This window comes from Ischnura elegans, chromosome X (assembly GCF_921293095.1).
Source record: "Ischnura elegans chromosome X, ioIscEleg1.1, whole genome shotgun sequence".
Lineage (NCBI taxonomy): Eukaryota > Metazoa > Arthropoda > Insecta > Odonata > Coenagrionidae > Ischnura > Ischnura elegans.
The window spans coordinates 95,254,667-95,276,546 of NC_060259.1; the positions used below are offsets into that span (position 1 = coordinate 95,254,667).

General features: G+C 42.0%; 1 protein-coding gene and 1 long non-coding RNA gene across 7 annotated transcripts in view; one reads left to right on the top strand and one right to left on the bottom strand.

Moving 5' to 3' along the window:
* Positions 1 to 5,294, bottom strand: part of LOC124171879 (inactive phospholipase C-like protein 2) — a 219,758-nt gene extending 214,464 nt beyond the window's left edge. For all 3 annotated transcript variants that reach the window (XM_046551262.1, XM_046551263.1, XM_046551261.1), the window contains exon 1: positions 4,958 to 5,294. In XM_046551262.1, the coding sequence (XP_046407218.1) occupies positions 4,958 to 5,117 (160 nt within the window). In that variant the 5' untranslated portion in view covers positions 5,118 to 5,294. The remainder of the gene's footprint in view (positions 1 to 4,957) is intronic.
* LOC124171880 lies at positions 5,122 to 16,984 on the top strand. 4 transcript variants are annotated; one of them, XR_006867999.1, is made up of 8 exons: positions 5,122 to 5,200; positions 14,124 to 14,331; positions 14,404 to 14,776; positions 14,861 to 15,088; positions 15,196 to 15,349; positions 15,430 to 15,600; positions 15,807 to 16,015; positions 16,131 to 16,984. It is a non-coding gene; the product is annotated as an uncharacterized LOC124171880 (long non-coding RNA). The 4 variants fall into 4 exon arrangements; XR_006867998.1 differs by lacking the exon at positions 5,122 to 5,200 and adding an exon at positions 13,594 to 13,945; XR_006868001.1 differs by lacking the exon at positions 5,122 to 5,200 and adding an exon at positions 13,594 to 13,945 and having other exon boundaries at positions 14,861 to 15,010.
* The last annotated feature ends 4,896 nt before the right edge of the window (positions 16,985 to 21,880 follow it).

Below are 21,880 nucleotides of genomic sequence, written 5' to 3' on the forward strand. Positions count from 1 at the left end.
ATGACAAAAAGGAGTACAATTAATGATGGAAAAGAAAATGACGATTGAGATTGAATGTCATTGGCTCTGCCATTGCATAAATAAGTTCTGGAGATGAGCCGGCCAGTGTTAACGGGTGAAGGGGTGTCACTTCCTCAGAGAAAATAACGCTAGCCTTTCGAATTGATTTCTTCCAATTTGAAAAAGAGGGTGAGTGGAATTGAATGCATTGCGAGAGAAACGGTGAGCTAGGAAAGAGAGTGGCGAAACTAGACCATTTGGGAGAGATTGAGACGAGGGAGGTTGGGGGGGGGGGACCATGGAAGGGGGGGGGGAGCACAACGCCTCCGAATATATATGGAGATGAATTGGGCCCGCATTCTTCGGCCACGAATTGGAAAATGGGGCTCAGGGAGGGAGGGATTGCTGGCAAAGAAAAGCGAGAAGTCGTGCTCGGAAGCAGGGCGATCGATATGGAGGATGCCTTGATCGAATTACGATCGATCGCACAAACCACTTTTATTCGAAAACTTACTGTGTTTAAAAATGGAAAATTATGATTAAAAATGGCACAGAATTGGGCATTCTATCACATGAAAAGCTAATCTTAAGGAAATCTGTCGGGGGATACATAGTGGAAAGAGACTTTAATATCAATCAAAACGAGATGGATTTTTCCAGAGAGCATCACTCGTGTGGGGCGCGTTTAATTTTCCAAGATGTAATCGACTACAGTGATTCATCAGTAAGACTTTGGTGTGAAAGTGCTGTCTTGGTTGATTGACTTTAGGGGAAAAGAGTTTTATCTTCATTTATTCCACTATACTATGGTGCCGAATCATTCAAGACCAGAGTCACCAACAATTAGCCCATGAGTGTATTCGTAGGATATAATGATTTCGTGGCATTTCAACCTCGATTTTGTTTCTTATTACTATTCAACTTTTTCAGCGCAATATATTGAAGTCGTAATTAACGATTCTCCTCATTACCAACAGTTTTCCCTGATAAGTAGAATCCCATATGAGGGATGAAGATGGGCTGGATAAAATTCAGCTTGATTTCCGCATGTAAACAAAAGAGAATAATTTCGAAGATTAGGTGAGCTACTATGGCTACACATTGAAAAAATAAGGGTCTCAAGTTTCCGTAAACAATAGGCACCAATCGTCGAGAACACCAAACTACCAGTGCTGACTTTCCATGGAAATCCGAGGCAGAAACCAACTACAGGTTCTCCACCTGAAAGCACTTCCCCCTGCTCCCCGCGGTGGTTTTCGAGAATGTTCGACAGTGACCACTTCAGACGCATAACCTACGGAATACCCTTTGCAGGGGTAATGGGACCTCGCTTAGAATGCTGCTACGGTGCCTGGGTTGTGACTTGGGATCCTTGGCGGGGCTGATGGGAGGCAGCGAGGGACACCTGGCTGCTCACACACGCACTCAAAAACACAAGCACTCACACAAGAATGGACCTGACTTCTGGGAGTATCTGCTTTAAAGGATCGAGGTCACAAACGAAAGCACGGACGAGGGTAAATGACGTTTACGCGTATTTCGGTATTTTTGTCATTTTCATTCATTTGCGTGTACACTGGGCTATTTTGTAGTCTCCATACCCGCAATCGTCATTGGCCCTCGTCAGCCCTTGTGTTTTCGTTTATGATCACGCTCCGAAGCATCTAATACTCCCACATTTCTGTACCATTTATGCGTGTGTTTATCAGAGCTCTTGAGCGGTAACACTTCAAGTATGTTACACGAGTTAGGATGGGAATCTTTACAGGAGCGTAGATCGAAGTATAGGCTTAACTTACTTAGGAAATTCGAAGAAGATATTTTCTCAGACGACGTGAATCATATCCTTCGGTTACCATCGTACTATAGTAGACGCGATCATAAGAATAAAATAAAAGAAATGGACTGCAAAACAGAGAGATTAAAAATGTCATTCTTCCCTCGTACTATTAAGGATAGCAACGTTGTCTCAATTGATAGGATTAATGGCGTCGCTCGCTAGGATCACTCATTGCATGTTTTTTCATAGTTCTAACCTTGCATGTATTTTCTCTAGGAATTACTAACCATTAGCAATTTTTTTATGAATAAGCATGTATATTTTGTTAGTGTGCGTAATATTTCTATGACCGTGCGGTGTGCATGTGGTGGTCCTCTTGCATGCTGCATGTTGGTGATTTGTCACCCCCTGCCAATCACCCTAGAGGTGGCTCCTAGATTTCAGTGAATGTTGTAAAGCATCTCTCAATGAATATTTTCGGATGTTTGCTATTCATCCGATAACAACGTAATCTCAAGGAATAGAGTGAAATTGAATTTTGTGGCACTTTATGGCTTTTGTTCAAGGTGATCCGTAAATTGACTGATATGTATAGTTCCTTCTCCTTTATCTCTTGAAACGTTCCTTTTCTTGCCTTCGAGATATTCTACATAGCTATGTTATTCTTAGAGGCGACGAAAATTTTTACTGCCGACACAACAAAAAGATGTTAACCAACAATCCTTATAAATAATTAACTTTCTACCCTGAATTTGATGGGAATTGCCAAATTTGCGAGGCAATCGTGTGATTGCAGTAACAAAAATCTATCTACTCTGTATTCCCTAATCCATTTATGATATGTCATATGGAAGCTAAATTGTTTTCACCTTTATCGTTCGAAGTAATTCCACCCCATAAGGACAGTATCGAGGACAATAATTTAGTGGTCTTTGATGTGAAAAGTCACGTTTACCTCACATTCATACCAATGTTGATGTGGAAAATGTTTTCATGTACGAATTCATTGTAGGTTCATCACAAGTCAACGGGAGGAGCCTCATAGCTCGTCTTTGCATGTAGACAATCGTTACGTTATCATAATAAAACACGGTTTATTTGTTCAACGAAGTCTCTTCTTGCTTGAAACTAACTGCCTCGACTCAACGCTTTTCCACAGAATACAGGTGCGACTAACAAGCAGGAAGCATTCTGAAAGCTATTGATAAGAAAAATATGGAGATAAAGATGACTCATTTTATGATAAGGCTTCGCAACGCGCTACAGAACAGAGGCGCTAGTTCCCAAGCGTTTATTTTACTCACTGTGGTCCAAATAACTAGTGAAAATCTCTTCCTTTGTTGCGCAACTTGATGCGAGTATTACTCATTGCTATTGCTGTATGTTAAGATAAGTTAGCGCTTGAACTCAATGAACAAAGAGTGTAAGATGTCTCTTTTGCAAATATTATCATTTTCATACTTGTATATTAGTATTTATTGCATAAATATTTGTATGAAACTAGGACGAAATATTTACAGCATTTGGACTAAGGAAATGCTTGAGAGCTGTCGATTACGATTTTCAGGGCATTGCATCTGGGACTGGTGTTGTACATACTTCTATTGGCCAGAATATGACTTTTGAGTTCAACAAAAAGTGATATATTAGCATTACAATGTGTCATGAAGAGTGTGTGAATTTTATTGCCGATCAGAAGAAGGCAAAGTACGCGAATTTCACTTAACAATTTATGCATGACCTCGGTTTGAATCAATTATGTCGTATTCAGATTAAAGTTAAAATATAAAAGAATAATTTCTCAACTTTTTAATAATTTATTTTTTAAATAAGTATTATTTTATTTGATGAATATTTTTTAGTTTTTAAATTCTAATAGGTATATGCCCTTTTGGTCAAATCATCGTGGGAAATTTTCTCTTAATAAGAATCAATTTTTCTGTAGAGAAGAATTTAATTAGTTATCACATTGCAAATTTATCCTCGGAATTTGATTTCCAGCCTCAGTATTTAATTTGTATTAAATAGTAATCATATAATAACAGGTGATGATGAAGTGCTTAAATTGTAAAAATCACAGGTATAGCAGTGCCTTCCCAATGAGTAAACATCATAACTCAGTATCGCCCCTCTTGTTTCGGAGTCACCAATGACTCACTTAAGCTCTCACTGATGATCCAGTTTCATATAGTCAGAACGTTGTCTGGTATATCATAGCATTTGCCGGAATTTTATAAGAAGAGCATTGACAATAGTCCTTAATATATTCACGTGGCGTATTATTCGGAGTAAAGCCTTGGCACGAGTATTGGCTAAAATTATGTCATAAATATATGGAGGAAAACTAAAAGAAATACAGAACGCTGGCTATTGCTCATTTGCGACCTAATGTGGACTTACAGTCCCATAGGTCATACGAACGTTGCATAATTCATAGATTAGCAGATTCCTGTCACGCTTTGATGTTGATGCCTGATGAGGTTGTGCCACCACGTCGGGCCGCTCATAACACGACAATCAGTGAGTCACGGCACTCGGCACTCGTGCCAGCCATTGGCTACGATTTCGATTCGGCAAACGCTTTCCATTCAAAAGCACCGCGGCCGGGAGCGCGTGGGAAGGAATATCGATCGATAGTGGACGGGAAATGGTCCACGACTTGATGAGCCCGCTTATTCATGGCGAGGACGAGCCCGTTGACGAAAAGCCGAGATAAAAGTGCGGCGTTATCGCGAGGGTCACGTGCTGCTCCCCCGGCCGCGCTTTGGCGGTCACCCGGAGGCGGAGTCCGTCTCGGCGCCCCATTGCGAGCGCATCGATCGGGGCAGGAGAGAGGCGGGGCCCGGGGCGGGGGCGGGCCAACGTCCCAATTGCGCCACCCGCCCCGGGCACCCACGAGGCCCTCCGACCCCCAGCCGCGCCACGGCTCTGTTTACCCGCGGAACGGTGAGAGCATCGTCGGGGGCCGTCTCATCCCAGAACAACTACCCACTCGAAGACCGCACTTCGCCTTCCGGTTCGCTGCTCCGTGGACTCGCGCACGTCTGGAGCGAAACCTCGTTTCCGATCCTGACTGGACGTCGTGAGGATGGTCAAGCAGGTGGTGCGATCCCTCCGTGCGTGTCAGCGCGAAGGTGGCAATGTCGTGGGCAATTGACAAGTGACGTTTCCACTCACCGCTCGAGATCTTTCTCTCCATGGGCAGGCTGGTGCCGCTATGGAAGGACACGCTCTTGGCCTTCTTCTCGGGCTTGGGCGGTGCGTCCGCCTCCCCGGAGTCCTCGCTCAGCCTCCGGCCCTCGGCGCCCTCTGGCGGTAAACCTCCGCCTTCGGCCATGCCGCGCCCCGCTCAGCACCAGACGACGAGACCCGGGTGCGGCCCCCTCTCACGGCGGCCCGCCCGCCTCGACCTCCTCCCAGGTGAGCACGCCACTCCCAGCCAACGGACTCGCAGGCGCGGGTGCGGCGCAAAGATGGATCGTTGGCGCACGGGGGACGCCGAGTGAGGAGTGCTTCCGCGACGCCTGTGGCGACTGGCATCGCGCGGCGCTGGCGTCGCTTCCCCCTCCTTCCCCTTCCCTCTCCCCTCCCGCCCCCCCTCCGACCTCTCCCTCTGCGCCTCGGCCCTTACCTACCCCATGCCGCTAGCCGCCATCCCCCCCTTATCCCAGGAGAGGGATGTTTCGCAAATTTCGACTTTGGCCGCCGGGGGGCGGGGGGGTGTACATTGTCGTCGCTTTTCCTCCTTCGCGTTTTTCTTCCCGCCGTTCGCAGGGGAAATGGCGGGATTTCGTGTGTGCTGGCACGCGTGTCCCCGGTACGGTTGGGGGAGGGAGGCGTTGCCCCGCGTGTCGTGCTCTCTCTTCATTGATAAAAAGCCTTTGTACGGCTGTGGCCGTGCTCACAGCCACGCGACCCGTACACGCCATTTTTCCGGCCATTTGTTATTTTTAGAATCCAGCTCATTTTTTTAAACCAAATGAAGATCGTCACTGCTGGCCCAATTTAATTTGAGCGTCGCTTCTCTCTTGTTGCGTCCTTATATTAATTTCGATCCTCTCGACACGCATTTCCTCATTCCCGGAATCCATTGTATACATTGGCTGGGCTCAGTCCCTTTGCGACAATGATCAGAGAGCGAAAAATTTTCATACTCTATACATGCTCGCTTCCAACATTTTAGTTATAAACTGAAAAACAATGTCGATACATCGCCTGTTTATTTCGCTTCAAAGTTATAACTGATCGTTAATTAGCGACTTGTAATGTATTTTATCGTTGGTACTTTTACAATCCTAGTTCTTGGTAATCGGTGATGACTACTCTCACCATTAGTAAGTGAATAAAAACAATCTTTTATTCCAATGAAGTTCTAGGCAATTTTTTACATGAATGATGTTGTGCTCTTACAGTCGGGTAACTTTCAGCTATATTTTCAATTCAGGAGATGAATTTTCACGAGTTCTATCCCATTGATATTGATCTGGCGGAAGAACTGCGCTGACTTAAGCCACATCGTGTGCCCAAAAATCTCCACGTATTATTTTTTGATCAAATTTCATTACCTGATTTCATTGATGTCGGCCACGATTGCTTAGTACTATACCTAAACACTAAATTGAGCACGTTGCTCAAAATGTGGATTCAATATTTGATCATCAATATCCATTTTACGTTTTTTTCTCACCCGTTTGCCATTCGGTTGAGATATGATGCTTCGAGAGATGAGTTATCTCTTTCACTTCTATCGCATAGAAGACATTTTCACCAAATATATCAATATCCAAAATAGGATTGGACGCCATATCGGCAATCAGATAGCTGGCCCGGTTCTCATAGTAACTCACGTCGCCCAATGGAGATAAGTAAAACTGGCGGATTGAAGGCCAAAATTGAACCGACGTGTAACTCGGACCAACATATTAGAATTGTATTTATTAGGTGCTGCATTTGGTGACTTAATGATATTTGGCCAAATATCATTAAGTCACGCCTTTAAGCTGCCTTTCACAAAATTTTATCATTCAGCCTCAAATACTTGAAGCCGCTGCTCTCTGCTTCAATGCAGACAGCCAGGGGCGCAGCTAGGAATTAAGGCTAGGGAGGGTTTTAGGCACAACCAATACTTGGGAGTTAAGCGGCATTGCATACCCGCCAGGGGAAGCGATAGTTGCGGGGCCCTTCCCGAGAAAAATTTAAAGATAAATGGTGAATTTTACGGTCTAATAGGAATGTTTTTATAAGCCTTACATTATTCTATAAGTAATATTAATCTAATTAAGTAAAATGGGTTAAACTTAGCTATTCCTCTGAGCTCTGGGGGGGGGGGTTATCCCCCAAAACCCCCATCGCTGCGCCACTGCCGACAGCTGCTTCAACAAATCAACAGTACAGTAATTACTCATCCGTTCATTAAGCAATGCATTAACGAAAGGGACCATTGGTGTAAATAATACTTATCCGGAAAAATTCAGGCATTTTTTCTCGTTTCCTCATTGTTCAATTTGTACGTGCATTTCGGGCCATTGCACAGTGGTGCCGGGAAAATGTCCAAAATGCCGGGAAAACGTCCAAAATGGCTTTTCTTGAGGTGGAAACTTAAAACTTGGTGTAAATACTTATTAGTTATTACAGGCTGTAAGTTTGTATACAGTGTTACATAGAGTCGACCTGTTCGAGAGATACAGCAGCCCAAAACATGATTAATTTTTCAAAAACACGCCCAATCTCGTTTTTCTTCGAGAATCATTGAATTTAGCAAGGTGGTGTGGCAGTGTTATGTTTTCTTAGCTCTAGTAGGAGTAGTTATTGAGACTACCGTAAATAATAGTGCGGCTGCAATGTATCTTCCCTTCAGTAAACCAAGAGAAAGTGCTAATGCGATCTAAGCTACGGAGAAAAAACTGAATATTCTGAAATTTCCTCCCTTTAGGTAGAAAACAATTAGAAATATGTAAAGGGAGATAATTGTATAAAAACACACGTAAAAGCACTAGAATACGTATAAAAATCAGTTTTCTTGATTTGTGAGGGGTAAAAGGGCAGTAAAAATCAATTAGTAATACATGACAGTGAAGTATTATGAAAACACACGTATTTATGAAATGGAAATGATAAAATACCTAAATTGCATAAATTTGCTGAAAAGCTGGTAAATCAATGTTCTTTCCTACTCCGGAAATAGGTAATCTACATTTACATAATGCCCTGTAAGCCACCTGTAGGGTGATTGGCAAGAGGGTTCCCATATGCACACCACACCGACATAAAGATGTTACGCATACTATAAAAAATACTTCCACATCCATGCAAATGCAAAACTTGCCAAATAATCATGAAGGCAATCTTCTAATAAAGCTAAAACAAGCAAAAAATGCCCTTAGAAATATTAAGAAAATTCATAAACATGCATTAAAGAATACATAGGCTAGTAAGATAAGCTACAAGACAGCTAACCTATTTGTAAGTTCTAACGCTGCCGTTATAGTAGCTTATTGATCGGGGAAAGACGACATTCTGAATCTGTCTGTTCTACAGTCTATCTTATTTTTTTATACGTTCTGATACAACATAGCATGCTGGCGTTCATAAGATATGGCCAACTTCGTCGAAAAATACACTGCTCATGAGTTCACCTAATAGTTTTAGTCTATTTTTAAGTCTGCAGTCTGACAGAGATTCCCATTTGAGTTTATCTAAGAGGTAATTTACGCCAACAAGACTAACGTAACCACCTTTCACGTACCGGGCAGCTCTTCTCTGCATGCATTCTAACTCTGTTTTTATGCCTATTTCATGAGGATCCTAAACACCGGTAGCGTATTCTAAATGGGGTCTAATGAGAGAGAAGTAACTAATATCATTCACTTTGTCGTCACTCTTTCCTAATATTCTTTTAACAAAACCCAAATTATGATTAGCTTGACCTGTTACTTCCTGAATATGTTTATTCCACGATAGCTCATTATTGAGTCTAACTCTTATATATTTTACGGATTCTACAGTCTCTTTTTGGGTATCCTGAATGAAATAGCCTTGCTTTGGGGAGTTATTTTTTTCCAGAAAAGCTTTTATACGCAATTTTTTTTTTCAAATTTAATTCTAACTGCCACGCATCGCACCACGCTTGATTAGCAGCAAGGTCGTATGTTAGTTCATCCCTATCTTTACTGGGACGGATTTCCCTGAAAACTGCGGCATCGAATTAAAATAATCTTCGTTTACTGTTTAGTATTACACTAATGTTGTTGATATAAAGAATGAATTGTAGCGGGCGCATGACATTACGCTGATGGACGCTAGAAGTGACTCTACCTCGTTGGGGACTGCTCCGTCTAATACTACTCTTTGCACACGGTCGCTCAAAAGTTCTTTTATTCAGGGAATGACATCTTCATCTAGATCGTGAGATTTCAGTTTTATTAATTAATTACCGTGGGGGACTTTATTAAATGCTTTTTTGAAATCAAGAAAAATCGTGTCTGCTGGAATGCGACTAAAATATCGAGTGCGAAAAGCGCTACCTGGGTTTTTCATGATCTATTTTTCCTGAATATATGTTCAATTCTCATTAAAAAGTTTTGCGTGTCGAAGTGTTTCATGATTGATCTGACAGCAATGTGTTCAAGAACTTTGCGTGAGATGGGCGCTGAAGATATTGGCCTGTAATTAGAGGGCTGGTCCTTGTCTCGAACTTTGAATATGGGCGTTACATTGGGAATTTTCCATTCATTAGGTTCCTCGCGTTCCTCGATGGATTTACTGAATATGAACTGCAAGTAGGGGGCAATTTCTGAAGCTAGCTCTTTATAGAACGTGAGAAGGGATTTCGTCTAGACAAAGTGATTTATTTAAACTGAGCGATTTCGATAAATTTTCTATTCCGTGAGCACTCTCTGTCGATCTATACGATCGATCTTCTACCGTGAGCTTCCGTAATATGGTAATTCAATGATGTTCGAACCAATTCAGAGTGTAACAGGTAGAAGTGGGTTTAACAGTTCATTTTGATCCTGTTCAGTAAAAAGAACAGGGCAAAATATCTGTTACTGGCGAACAGTCAGAGTCATTTAGGTATAAAATACTGTTTATCGGGCATTTAGAGCATATGAAAGCTTAGTGTGGCATCATAAGGTTGGTGCAGGGTGTTATAGTAATTTAAAGCAAATTCTATCTCGGGCCTTTACTTGGTTATCTGCATGGAGGAAAATATCTGCTGTCCACTTGTAGAATAAACCAGAATTAATATTCATCAACTCAGCGTCCGATGTTACTCGCGTGTTTAGCGCCAGAAAAGGTTTTAAATGCTCCTCTTATTACTTAGACTTGTATGTACAGCTAACTGTTCTTGAAAAACATTTTGAAAACGAACACCATTTGTGAATCCCTCATTCAGACTCCTCGGTAAGATATCAATTTTTCTCCTTGTTGCAGCCTCTGGCAGGCATAAATCCACTCCAACGATGCGATTGACAGGCAATAATAGTACGCCTAAGATGGTAAGAAATAATCAGTTCCATCGCCAAATTAGTAATTTTAGTGGAATGAAAATAGACAAATATAGCATTAAACATGGAGGAAAAGGAAGAGTTTTGAGATGCATTTTTTGTGCAACTAAGCTAAGTGGTCACAACATAATACGTAAAAGATTGCGACGTGAAAAACCTAATGTTATCAAATAAAATCGCCCTATTTAGCATTTGTTTTCATTCCTTCGAAAATGATGGATGCATGCCTCCGTAGACTTTCTCCTGAAGAGTACGAAGTCCTTCCCTTTCGATGTCAAATTACGCTACAAACAAGTAATTTGAGGAAAGTTGGAGTCAAATTTGTGTTTCCTAAAATCATCAATGCAGAGCTCTTTAAGCAACGCAGGATGAATTATAGATTAACTCAGTTAAAATTTAATACCATCATGAATAATTTGATAACAAAATATATGGTGGATATAACATAATTTAATAATCTCTGTTTAACTTTTCCTTTTGCTGAAACAGATTTTTTGTATAAATATTATTATTATTATTATTATTATAGTATTCTACCGATTAAGGTAGGTATCCATGGAGTACTAAAGAAGTGATCTGGGAGCCTCCCTTTCCTTCCAGCGCTACCTTCTTTAATTCAATGTAAGGCCTACTCCCTTTCAATCTATCTAAAAATCCTATTCTTTTCCTTCCCCTCCCTCGTTTCCCTAACATTCTACCCTCTAACACCATTTTCAAAATCCCCTACCCGCTAAGCACTCCCTCCATCCATACATTCTGTCTCCTGCGTACCTCATCCACAAGCTGCCTCTCCTCGCCAACCATATCCAGCACACTATTTCTTTTCCTCTCCGTCCATTTCACCCGCTCCATTCTTCTCCATATCCACATCTCGAACGCCTCCAATCTTCTCTCGTCTTCCCTCCTCAGTGTCCTCAGTGTCCACGTTTCCGCACCGTAGAGCGCTACACTCCAGATCAAACCCTTCACTAACCTTTTCTTTAAGCTCTTACATAACGATCCTCTCAGAAGCTCCTTCCTGTTCATGAACGCCTCCTTTGCTAATGCAATTCTCTTCCCTATGTCCTTACTACTTTATCCGTTTTCCTCTAACGTACTGACTAAATAGTTGAACTGCTCAACCTGCTCAAGTTTTTCACCACCCACTTTTATCTTAGTCTCATATTCCTCGCTCGTGATGCTTTACAAAACCGCATAACCTTAGTTTTCTTGTGATTAATCCTCATCCCATACTCCTCGCAACGCTCGCATAACGCATCCACTAGAGCCTGCAGCCCCCTCGCTGACTGGCTAATCAACGCCTGATCATCCGCGAATCTCACTGATTTGAACATCATTCCTCCCACTTTTATTCCACCTTCTAACTCATCCCACGCTTCCCTTACCATCTCTTCAGCGTACACGTTAAATAGCAGTGGCGATAGAGGACAGACTTGCCTCACTTTTCGTCCCATTCTTGCCCACCCAGATTCTCCGTCTGCTACCCTCACTTGCGCAGTCTGGGCCATATACAGATTACGAATCAGTTGTCTATCCCTCCAATCTACACCTATTTTCTTGAGAATATCCAATAACTTTACCCAGTTTACTATCAAAAGCTTTTTCAAAATCCACAAAGTAGGCATACACGTCCTGCTCATATTCTAGGTTCCTCTCGACGAGGGACCTCATTACAGCTATTGCATCACGAGTTGACTTCCCTTTTCTGAAACCAAACTGATCTTCGCCCAAATACTCGTTTGCTCTGGCCTCCATTCGTCTGTTCAATATCCTTAGCACTACTTTCGCCGCGTGCGATATTAGGCTAATAGCCCTGTAATCTCCACATTTCACAGCTTTCTTCTTTTTCGGTAGCGGAATTACAACCGTCTTCACGAAATCCTCCGGCCAACATCCCTCCTCATAGATCCTGCGTACTAGTTCGAAAAACCGTTTCTTACCTTCCTTCCCTAGATTTTTCAGAAGCGCACACGGGATATTGTCCACGCCTACTGCTTTCCTGACCTTCATATCACGAAGTGCTTTCTCTATTTCCGAATCTAATATCCCCGTTCCAAGATTATCTTCCTCCACTTCACTTTCATCCTCTAAAGTCAATCTCTACGGCCTTTTCCTTCCGTCATACAGATCCTCCACGTATTCCTTCCATCTACTCTGTACCTCTTCTCGCTCGGTTAGCATGCTCCCATCTTTAGCCTTAATTTTAGGCATTGTTTGCCCTCTTTTGCCGCCCGATAGCGACTTAACTTTGGCGTAGAACGCGCCTACTTCTCCACCCTTTTGGAACTTTTCCATTTCCTCGCACTGCCTTTTCCACCAAGCCTCCTTTGCTCTCTTATTTTCACGCCGTAATCGATTATTAATTTGTCTATACATTCTTTTGCCCTGTTCTGTGTCCACGTTTTCCCACTTCCTCCTCTCCTCCATTTCCCTTATCACGTTCTCCGTTATCCACGGCTTCTTTATCCTTCTACTGTCAACGTAACCAATTGACTTCTCAGCCGCTTTGACGATTCCATTTTTAATATTACTCCATCTTTCCTCAAAAGTCTTAGTACTTTCAATCTCCCGTATACTAATGTCACTAGTTCCTGATATTCTCTCCTCATACTCCCTTTCAGGGCTTCTACGTTCCATTTCTTCGCCTTCCTAACTTTCATAAGTCTTTTGAATTTTACATTGCAATTTTACGTTCATAAGTACTAGGTTGTGGTCTGAATCCGCATCTGCTGCTGGGAAGCTGCGCTAATATAATAAATGTTAAAACTTGGGTACTTTCCACTTAATTTCTTTTTTATTTCAATACTATTTCAAAATAAAAAGAAACATGTGGATATTTTTACCATTTTTTATGAGATGCTGTTCCACTACACCTCGCCAGCTACGGTTGAGCCGATGTGTAATAACGAGACTGATACATCTGCTAGGAAGTTGGCAATGATGCACATTTCCACCAAAATGTCATTAGCTACCATCTCCTATCCCACTCCTAATGCTGTTTTGTTTATCTACAATACTTAATCGCTTCACGCAACTCCAATTGTAAAGTGTATAATTAATTTCATTTTCTTATCCACTCCAACTCTAACATGGCCATTCCGATTTCATCGGTTTCATTGTTTTCCCTTATACTGTGATCCTTTTCACTCGGCAGTATCGCATTCATTCCAGTCATTGGTGCAGCGATGGGGGGGGGGGGAGGGGGGGTGGGGGATAAAGAGCTCATAATTTTTTAAGTTTTATCCATTTTACTTGATTGATATTGCCCGATTAATGGAATAGTGTAAGGATTAATAAAATGTCCCTCAGAAAGCCGTAAAACACACCATTTTGAACCATTTATCTTAAAATTCCGCAGTTTATCAATATCAAACCTACCGCTATCCTGGTGGGTATTCCATAACCTCACACACCCTGGTATTAGTTGCACCTAAACCCCCCCAGCCTTAATTCCTATCTGCACCCCTGATTACAGTGGTGTGGATGTTATCTTTTTACCATTAATTGACATAAGGTGTGTCTAAATGATACATTTTTGTACTCATTTCTTTTCCTAATCTACTTCTTACCTAATGGCCAAGGTTCCCCCTTTCCTTCCTATTACTTTTGACATATCACTGTCTCATTATCGCCGCCAAGGGGCAGTCATACAGTTTGTGTAAGTATTTGCATGTTGTCTTACGTTCATTAATTCTTATTTTTTTACAGAATAATGCTATGTTAAAGCGAACTGTATTATTTTTGCGTGAGTAATATGTTGCACAGGATTAGCAACTTATTTAAGACCCATAGCTTTTACATTTTTATAACTATGACCCACTCTTTCATTTTTGTAGGGCATATCCAATGTGTGCCGGATATGTTTCTGTGGAGCAAAACAGGGCAAGAGGCAGGGGGCCTAGCAGTCGTTGCTTACAGTGCAATTTGTCCAGGAAGCAAACATCTGACAGAGAAAGACGGCAGCAAGTGTTTCTTGTCAAAAAGAAATACTTGAAAGTTGCCTTGACAAAATGTAGAGATTAGGCTGCACGCCTGTGGACTAAGGTATAGTATGGTTGACTGTTGGTTCAGCATGGTGCATTTCATCACTTTACTTACTAACTGATGAATTTCTAGGTCTCCGACTTAAAAAAGTACATGGAGGAGTTGAGAGTATGGACCAGTGCTAAACCTGCTGACATCTTGGAGGCTGAAGTAGCTAGTCTATCTGTGGCTCAGCAAGAGGCTATCAGAGCCTGTTTTGAGTCCTCAAAACGAGTCAGTTCAAGAGGTAGACGCTATACTAATAACTGGGTGTATGAATGTATAGTAATAAGGATAAAGAGCCCAAAAGCTTATGAGCACCTCAGGTCTCATGGAATATTAGCGTTACCAAGTGCACAGACCCTTCGTCGATACTTGGAGAAAATCAAAGGGGCCTATGGATTCCAGGAGGCAACCTATAACTGCTTGAAGGAAAAGGCCCTGCTTCCGTCTGTGGAGAAGAGAGGTATCACTATGATGTTTAATTGAAGATTTATTTTTCTGCCTAAGCGCAAAAAATACTATTTATTTACTAAATTTGTTTCCCTAGGTGCTCTCCTAATCGATGAAATGAAGCTCGCCCAATGTGTTGCTTTCGACCGGAGGGAGCTTAAAGTGGTTGGCCTAGGAGACCATACCCCAAAGCACCAGATAAATCAGCGTGGAGATGCCCTGGTAATGATGTACCAGCCATTTAGAGGTAGATGGGTGCAGGCTTTGTCTTGCTTTTTGAGCAAGGGCTGTGCCTCAAGCACCGTTCTCCATATATATATACGTGGTAATTTTTCATTGCATCTTACTTAACTTTGATGCAATTTTTTCTGTGCAATTGTATTGATGTCTCTTAATTTTCAATTTTTTCCTTATTTATGTAACTTTCTGCAGACACCTGATGGTATCGTCAAACTGAAGCACCGGGAGGCCATTGTGAAACTGGGAAATCCATGTGGATTTCTTATTGAAGGCTTGCCCTGATTTGACCAAGGACCATATACGCCCGAAACCTTACCAGAAGATGAATGTTCGTAGAGCCTCTCAGGTATAGTGGTTCTTCTTGTGCTGTATAGACTGTGAAATACGTCTTTCGAACCATAGGTAATGTAATCTCTCTCATCTTAGTTCTTCTGTGGTAAGGTTGCGGCGGCCATGCAGGTCTACAAAGGTCGGCATGATGGTTTGGAGGACAGTGATCCTTCTATAAAAATAATACAGCGTGTACAGGACCTTATTCAGTCTCTGAACTCACGTACTCAAGTGGGCGCGCTAAGGAAGGGATCAGAAAAATGGAATGTAAGTCATAAGTTGTAATTGCTTTGAAGCTTGGATTTAAAAAGTAGGCACACTTGAAATCTTGTATGCAGAATGTGCATTCCTTTCCGAATTCCCTTATGTCACACCTGGGAATTCTCTCTTCTTGCTCAATATTTAATTGGTCTTTCCTAATTTGCAGCAAGGTATGGAGAGTAACTGTAATTTTTTCCTTATCTGTTCCTAAGGCTCTTCAAAATTTCCTTGCTTACATCGAGGAATGGGAAAAGGCTGCTCTAGAAAATGGGTATTGTTTTCTATCGGGGAACACTTTAATAGGCCTTAAAGTGAGCATTCGCACGGCTTTAGAGCGTTACATCTTTCTGGAGGCGGAATGTGGATTTGAGTACCTGATGACTGCCAGATTAACTCAGGATGATTTGGAATTTGGATGGAAGTATGTGGATCACATTTGGTTATTCCTATGAATATTATATTGTAGTTATTCTTAGGAGTGATATCAAATTGTAGTTTATGAATTGAAATGGACAATTTTAACTTATTCTTTGCAGAGATTCTTTGGAATGATGCGCTTTGCCTGTGGATCAAATGATCACCCAGATTCAGTGTTGTTTGCGCAGATGTTCAAACTCATTAGCACATATCCACTGATCAAGCCACCCAGGGGGAGCAATATATCTGGGGGGAATATGTTGAAGACCCTGGTGTCAACGGCTGACATAGACGATTCACGGGATCGTCATGACAAGCTCAGAGGCATCATGGACAACATAATTGATAAGGGGAGCCTGGCGGAAAATATGCCTGTAATAATGGAGGATGATCATAATTAACATGTGCTCCATTCATCGGACTATGTCCTCGGGTACTTCTCTGGGTATGTAGCTAGGAAATCTCGACGTTTTACAAAATATGAATATTGTCGAAAACATGAAGGTGCTCCTGATGGTGAGGGTTGTAATGCCTTCCTCCATTATGTGAACAGGGGACACTTATCCTATTCATCAAGGAGGCTGTATGATTTGATAAGTGTGCTAAAAATGAAGACTATCCAGGTGCTTTCCTCTTGCCCACTAAGTGTGGACACTCTTTTCGATGTCTTGGCAGCCGTAGATGATATAGATGCATTACCGCTAGTAGGTTGTCCACATCATTGCCATTCTTTTACTGGAGCCATTGTGCTTTTCTTTGCATTTACTTGATACTACTAGGATGCACTTTGCATGCAAAGCAGCTTACAAGGCGGATAGTGTTAATCAGGAGAAGGCACGCCTCCACAGGAAGATGGCAAAGTTGCAATAATGACCTTTTTTATTTCTGCTAATTTTCTGTTTATCTGGAAAATTGTATGCTGTATAATACAGTGTCATACAGTACAGTATCATACCGCAGATATGGACTGCAATCGTGTGTTTTTCTTGTTTCTGAAAATTCTATGCTTTATGATGTAGCGCCTCCTGGATCCTCGCTCCCATTTCTCATGTGCTTCCTCCAAACTTTTGATAGTGCTGATGTACTTTGTCAACTGCAGATATGGACTGCATTAGTTTGTAGTTATTGTTTCTGCACATTATATGCCTTATAATGTAGTGTTTCCTGGATCCTCGCTACCATTTCTCATGTGCTTCCTCCAAACCTTTGATAGTGGTATGTAGGGAGGCCATATGCTATCCTCCAGTTCTTGATATTTATTCCGCGGTCATATTTTTAATATGTTCTTGATATTTTCAGAGATTGAAATCTTCCGTCAGTGGTATTGATGGAGATCTTGATGATGACTTAATGGTGTTTGCCTTTGAGTCTCATTGTTCTCCTTGTGTTTCTCCCTGGTTGGAGAAGACCTATAAAGTATCACCTTGCCGTAGTTGTTTATGATCTTAGAATGTGCAATGTTGGTCAAGTAAGTATGGCATACGTTTACCTCCGACCTCAGCCAGTTTTAACAGGTGATTATTAAGAGATGTTTCACTGAGCTCTGTGCCTCATGCATGCATTGACAATCTCAGACGATGTAAAACTCCTATCTGCTCGTATAGAAACTAGGTCCCTGCGACGTCACGTGGAGTGGCATCGCATGGGCGCCAATCTGGCCTTTTTTAAATGCAGTTAAAATTGACCATTGTCATTCGTCTATACTGGGAATTCTAAAACCAAATAATTTGTATATTATTAATACACTAATGGTGGATAAGGAATCGAAATCAATGCCTTTCGTTTTATTTGATGAAAGAAACCACCCTATTAAAGAGCATTTCTTTGGAAAACTAAGCCTTGAGCACGGTGGCAGAGCGTGTCACCGATGCGTAGGGACAGTTTCAACTGCACAATCGGTGGGAATCCGGAGAACAGTCCATCATAGATCGTCCGACGGGAGAAACTGCCATCCTGCGTCATTTCACACTTTTCTAAACCATCGAGTAAAGTATCCCCTCCGGTCGATTTTCCTCGAACGCTGTCGTTCAGTTTACGTCGCACGTTTTTTTTTCGCTCCTGGATAGTTCTCTGTGAGAACGCCTCCATACATATCATACTTATATACATATAAAGAATATTTGGGGCATAGCCCTGAAGAAATTAGGATTCGTCAGGCGTATTGTGGGAAGATTTTTGGATGAGAAAGTAAAAGAAAGGTGCTATTTCGCTCTCGTCCGATCGCACCTTGGATATGCAGCGAGCGTATGGGATCCGGTGCAGAAAGACTTAATCCGCGAACTGAATTAAATACAAAGGAAGGCTGCGCGTTTCGTCAAAAACTGCTACGGGCGTACAGACAGTGTTACCCAGATGTTAAGCGAATTAGGCTGGGAGCCGTTGGAGACTCGGAGGCTGCGCGCTAGGCTTAGATTGCTTTAACAATTGAGAATGGATATCTTTAAGAGCGACACGGAGAACATAACATTAGAGCCGCACTATATTTTCAGGTCCGACAGAAGCGATAAATTAAGAGAGATGTTTTGCCGAACGGATAGATATGGGAATTCGTTTTTCCCCCGAAGCATAAAGAACTTTAATAAACGCTAGTCCCAACCTCGTTAGAGCACTTCATTTATTTTTTTTAGCTGTAAACGGCTGGTGTCCTAACACGCCCTGCCACACGCCTTTTAAGCGGCTTTCGGGGTATTATGTAGATGTAGATGTACTTGTATGAATCATCGAGTGAAATCTTATATTTGGGCGAGGGACCTCTAGCATTCCATTATTCCATATTTTGCGTCATGAAACAGTAATATCGGCGTCCCAAATACCTCGGGAGGTTACCGAGATGAAAACCTTTTTCACGCTCACCCTTAGACATTGCTCTCTTTTTCCGCTGGCCCAATGCACCACCTGCTGGTTCTTCATTTTCTTCCGTTAGCCCATTGGCCTGCGGGAGGTATTACATTTCCTCGTCTTCAGGGAGCTGTTCCCTCAGTCGCCACCCGAGCAGCCAGGGAACAGACTCCCCCTAGAGATGAGAAATTTTAGAGCAAGAATAAAATGTTCGTTATGGAGCAGAAATAAAGTCATCGTGGCCGAATCGATTGATTCCCTTGTGCAAGACATAAGTTCCAGTTGTGGAAGTGGCGACTTTCATTAAATTGAGAGCTCTATGAAAATACCGGGGAAGCGTGGTATATTAGTGAGTACAGCGCTCGCCTTCTGAGCCGAGTCCCGGGTGCAGCTTCAGGGAGAAGTTTTCGATCACCATTGATCAAAAATCTTCGAATGACAAGGTGATCCAGGGAATCAAATTGACCCTCTTACCCATAATTTATGAGAATTCACACACATGTAACTCGGTCTGTGCTGAGCTCTACCCTCACCTTCCCAACCAACCTTCGCGTTGAATCTCAGATGGATATAAAGCCTAGGCAATGCTACGATGCTTAGCGACAACGGAGAAATAATGTAATTAAACAAATTCCATTTATGACAATGGCGGTGATGACTTTAAAAAAGTTATTTATGAAGTTAATTATTTTGACTTCAAATGCCAACGAAATTGATGAGAGAGAGAGAGAGAATACATTAATTAAGGAACTAACTTAATAATTCCCTTGCATATATAATCATATCAGATTTGTAAATAACGCAAGGTATAAATTTTGTGCCGAATAACTTGATTTTCTGAAACAATACTCATTTAAACTTGTTTCTATTCTGAAGTGATTGCGTATATTAAGGTTTGTTCTTTTTTGCCACGCGCTTTACACGTTAAATTATATTCCTAGAAGTTTTAGGCGGTTTTATGCCTTGATTTTCATTCAGTAGTAAAAAATACGACTCACGACCTAAAGGAATGGTCAGCTTCCGCGCAGGCGATTAAGATTAAAATGGCAATATCTGAGATCACGTGATGGCTTGCGTGATTGGCTGACCACACCGGTAAAGTTCGTAATTTTGATTAAAATTTTATTTTCCATAATGCTCGCGAAGAAGTATCAGGTTTTCGCAAAATATCTCTAAGAGCATTTCATTTGCTTTTTCCATTTTTTTAAATAATTGTTGGTGTTTCCAGTGGCGCAGCGAGGGGGGGTTTGGGGGATAAACCCCCCCCCCCCCCCAGAGCTCAGAGCTCAGAACGCCCCAGAGCTCAGAGAAATTTTTAAGTTTAATCCATTTTGCTTAATTGGAGTAATATTACTTATAGAATAATGTAAGGATTATAAAAATATCCCTCAGAAGGCCGTAAAACTCCCCATTTTGAACCATTTACCTTAAAAATTTTCTGGCGAGGGCCCCGCACCTCCAGCTTCCCCTGGTGGGTATGCCCCTTACTCCCCAGTATTAGATGTGCCTAAAACCCCCATAGCCTTAATTCTTAGCTGCGCCCCTGGGTGTTTCAATGTTGGCCTGTCCTTTCTGTTACTGTGCAGCCATCTTAAGCTTTACCATGTACTAAGGTTGGAGGCCTTTGTAGGCTCCGGAGCAAGGCGCTAGGTGAGAGGGCAAAAAATAGTAAAGAAAGAGTTTGTGTCCTTCAGGTGAATAAGGTTGGAGGCCTTTGTAGGCTCCGGAGCAAGGCGCTAGGTGAGAGGGCAAAAAATAGTAAAGAAAGAGTTTGTGTCCTTCAGGTGAATAAATTGCGTGAAGAGTTGTCGGGATCGCCGCCGAGTCAGGAGCTGCTTTACTGCCTATGTTTTCATGTCCGAATCGGCAATCACGGAAATTACTGCGGAGAGAGAAGGCGAGTCTCCTGAGCTCACTCGCCTCTTTGTTGTGATGCCTAGATGGAGACACGATTCTTGCCTTCGCCAAGGTGCAGTCGCTGGTGACGTCACGAATCGAATCCTCGGTGGACGTACCTAACATTGGCCCGTGAACGGATCCACCACAAACGGAGATCTTTAGATACAAATGACAAACAGCCAATCGGAGCGCTTTGTTGTCGACGGCCAATCAGAAATCACCTGACCACTGGAGTGACTATATTTATATGTATATATAGGGGAATATTCTCATTTGACACTCATTGCCCTAAGGATGATGGCAGAGTCAGGCATCGAAACGGCGGCAGTAATGCAGTTCGTGAGCCGGTGGCAATCCTGGGGACTCTTCATGCAAGGAAAATATATTGTCACCTCGCCTTATATTATGGTATCTGGTGTGGCTAAAATTCGATTTTTGTCTATTTACTTTAGTTTGTGTGGAGCGGATGTAGGAATTAGCACATGTGAACCAGTTCCTTCTCCTTTGATTTGAACTTAAAAAATAGTTAAATATTAAATCGTTAGTCACGAATGAAAAATGCATGACAGCTTAGTTTTGATCAAGGCCTTTAACATCTGGGTAGAACTCAGCGTCTTGATGTCTGGTGATACCAATCTAACGCTTTCGAGTGATATTAGAAATGTGTAATGTAATATGCTTATTAAACGCCGCCATCTATGATGGCTTTGAGGGTGATTTTGGATTCCGAGAGCGAAAGGTCATCAAGTTATACATCCTTGAAAGGCCAATGGAGGATAGAGTACCCAATGATTAGGGGCAAAGGTTGAATGACGACGGTGACGTGAATGTCAACGGAGATGAGAGATGAGACCACGCCCAGTGGCGCAGCCAGGGGGTCCACGGGGTCAGGAAGCCCCGGAAATATAAAAACACAATTATATTCCTTCATAAAAGAAAACAAAATATTTAAAAATCATGAATTCACAAAATATTTCTTTAAAAAATGAAGTTTTTTGATTATGAAAAGTGTTAAAATTAGTTTCAAACACATTACTTACAGCTTAGTACCCTGTTTTTCAAACATTTTCCCCCCTGGTTTGGAAACCCCCCCGAACGTAATTCCTGGCGACACGACTGACCACGCCTAAGC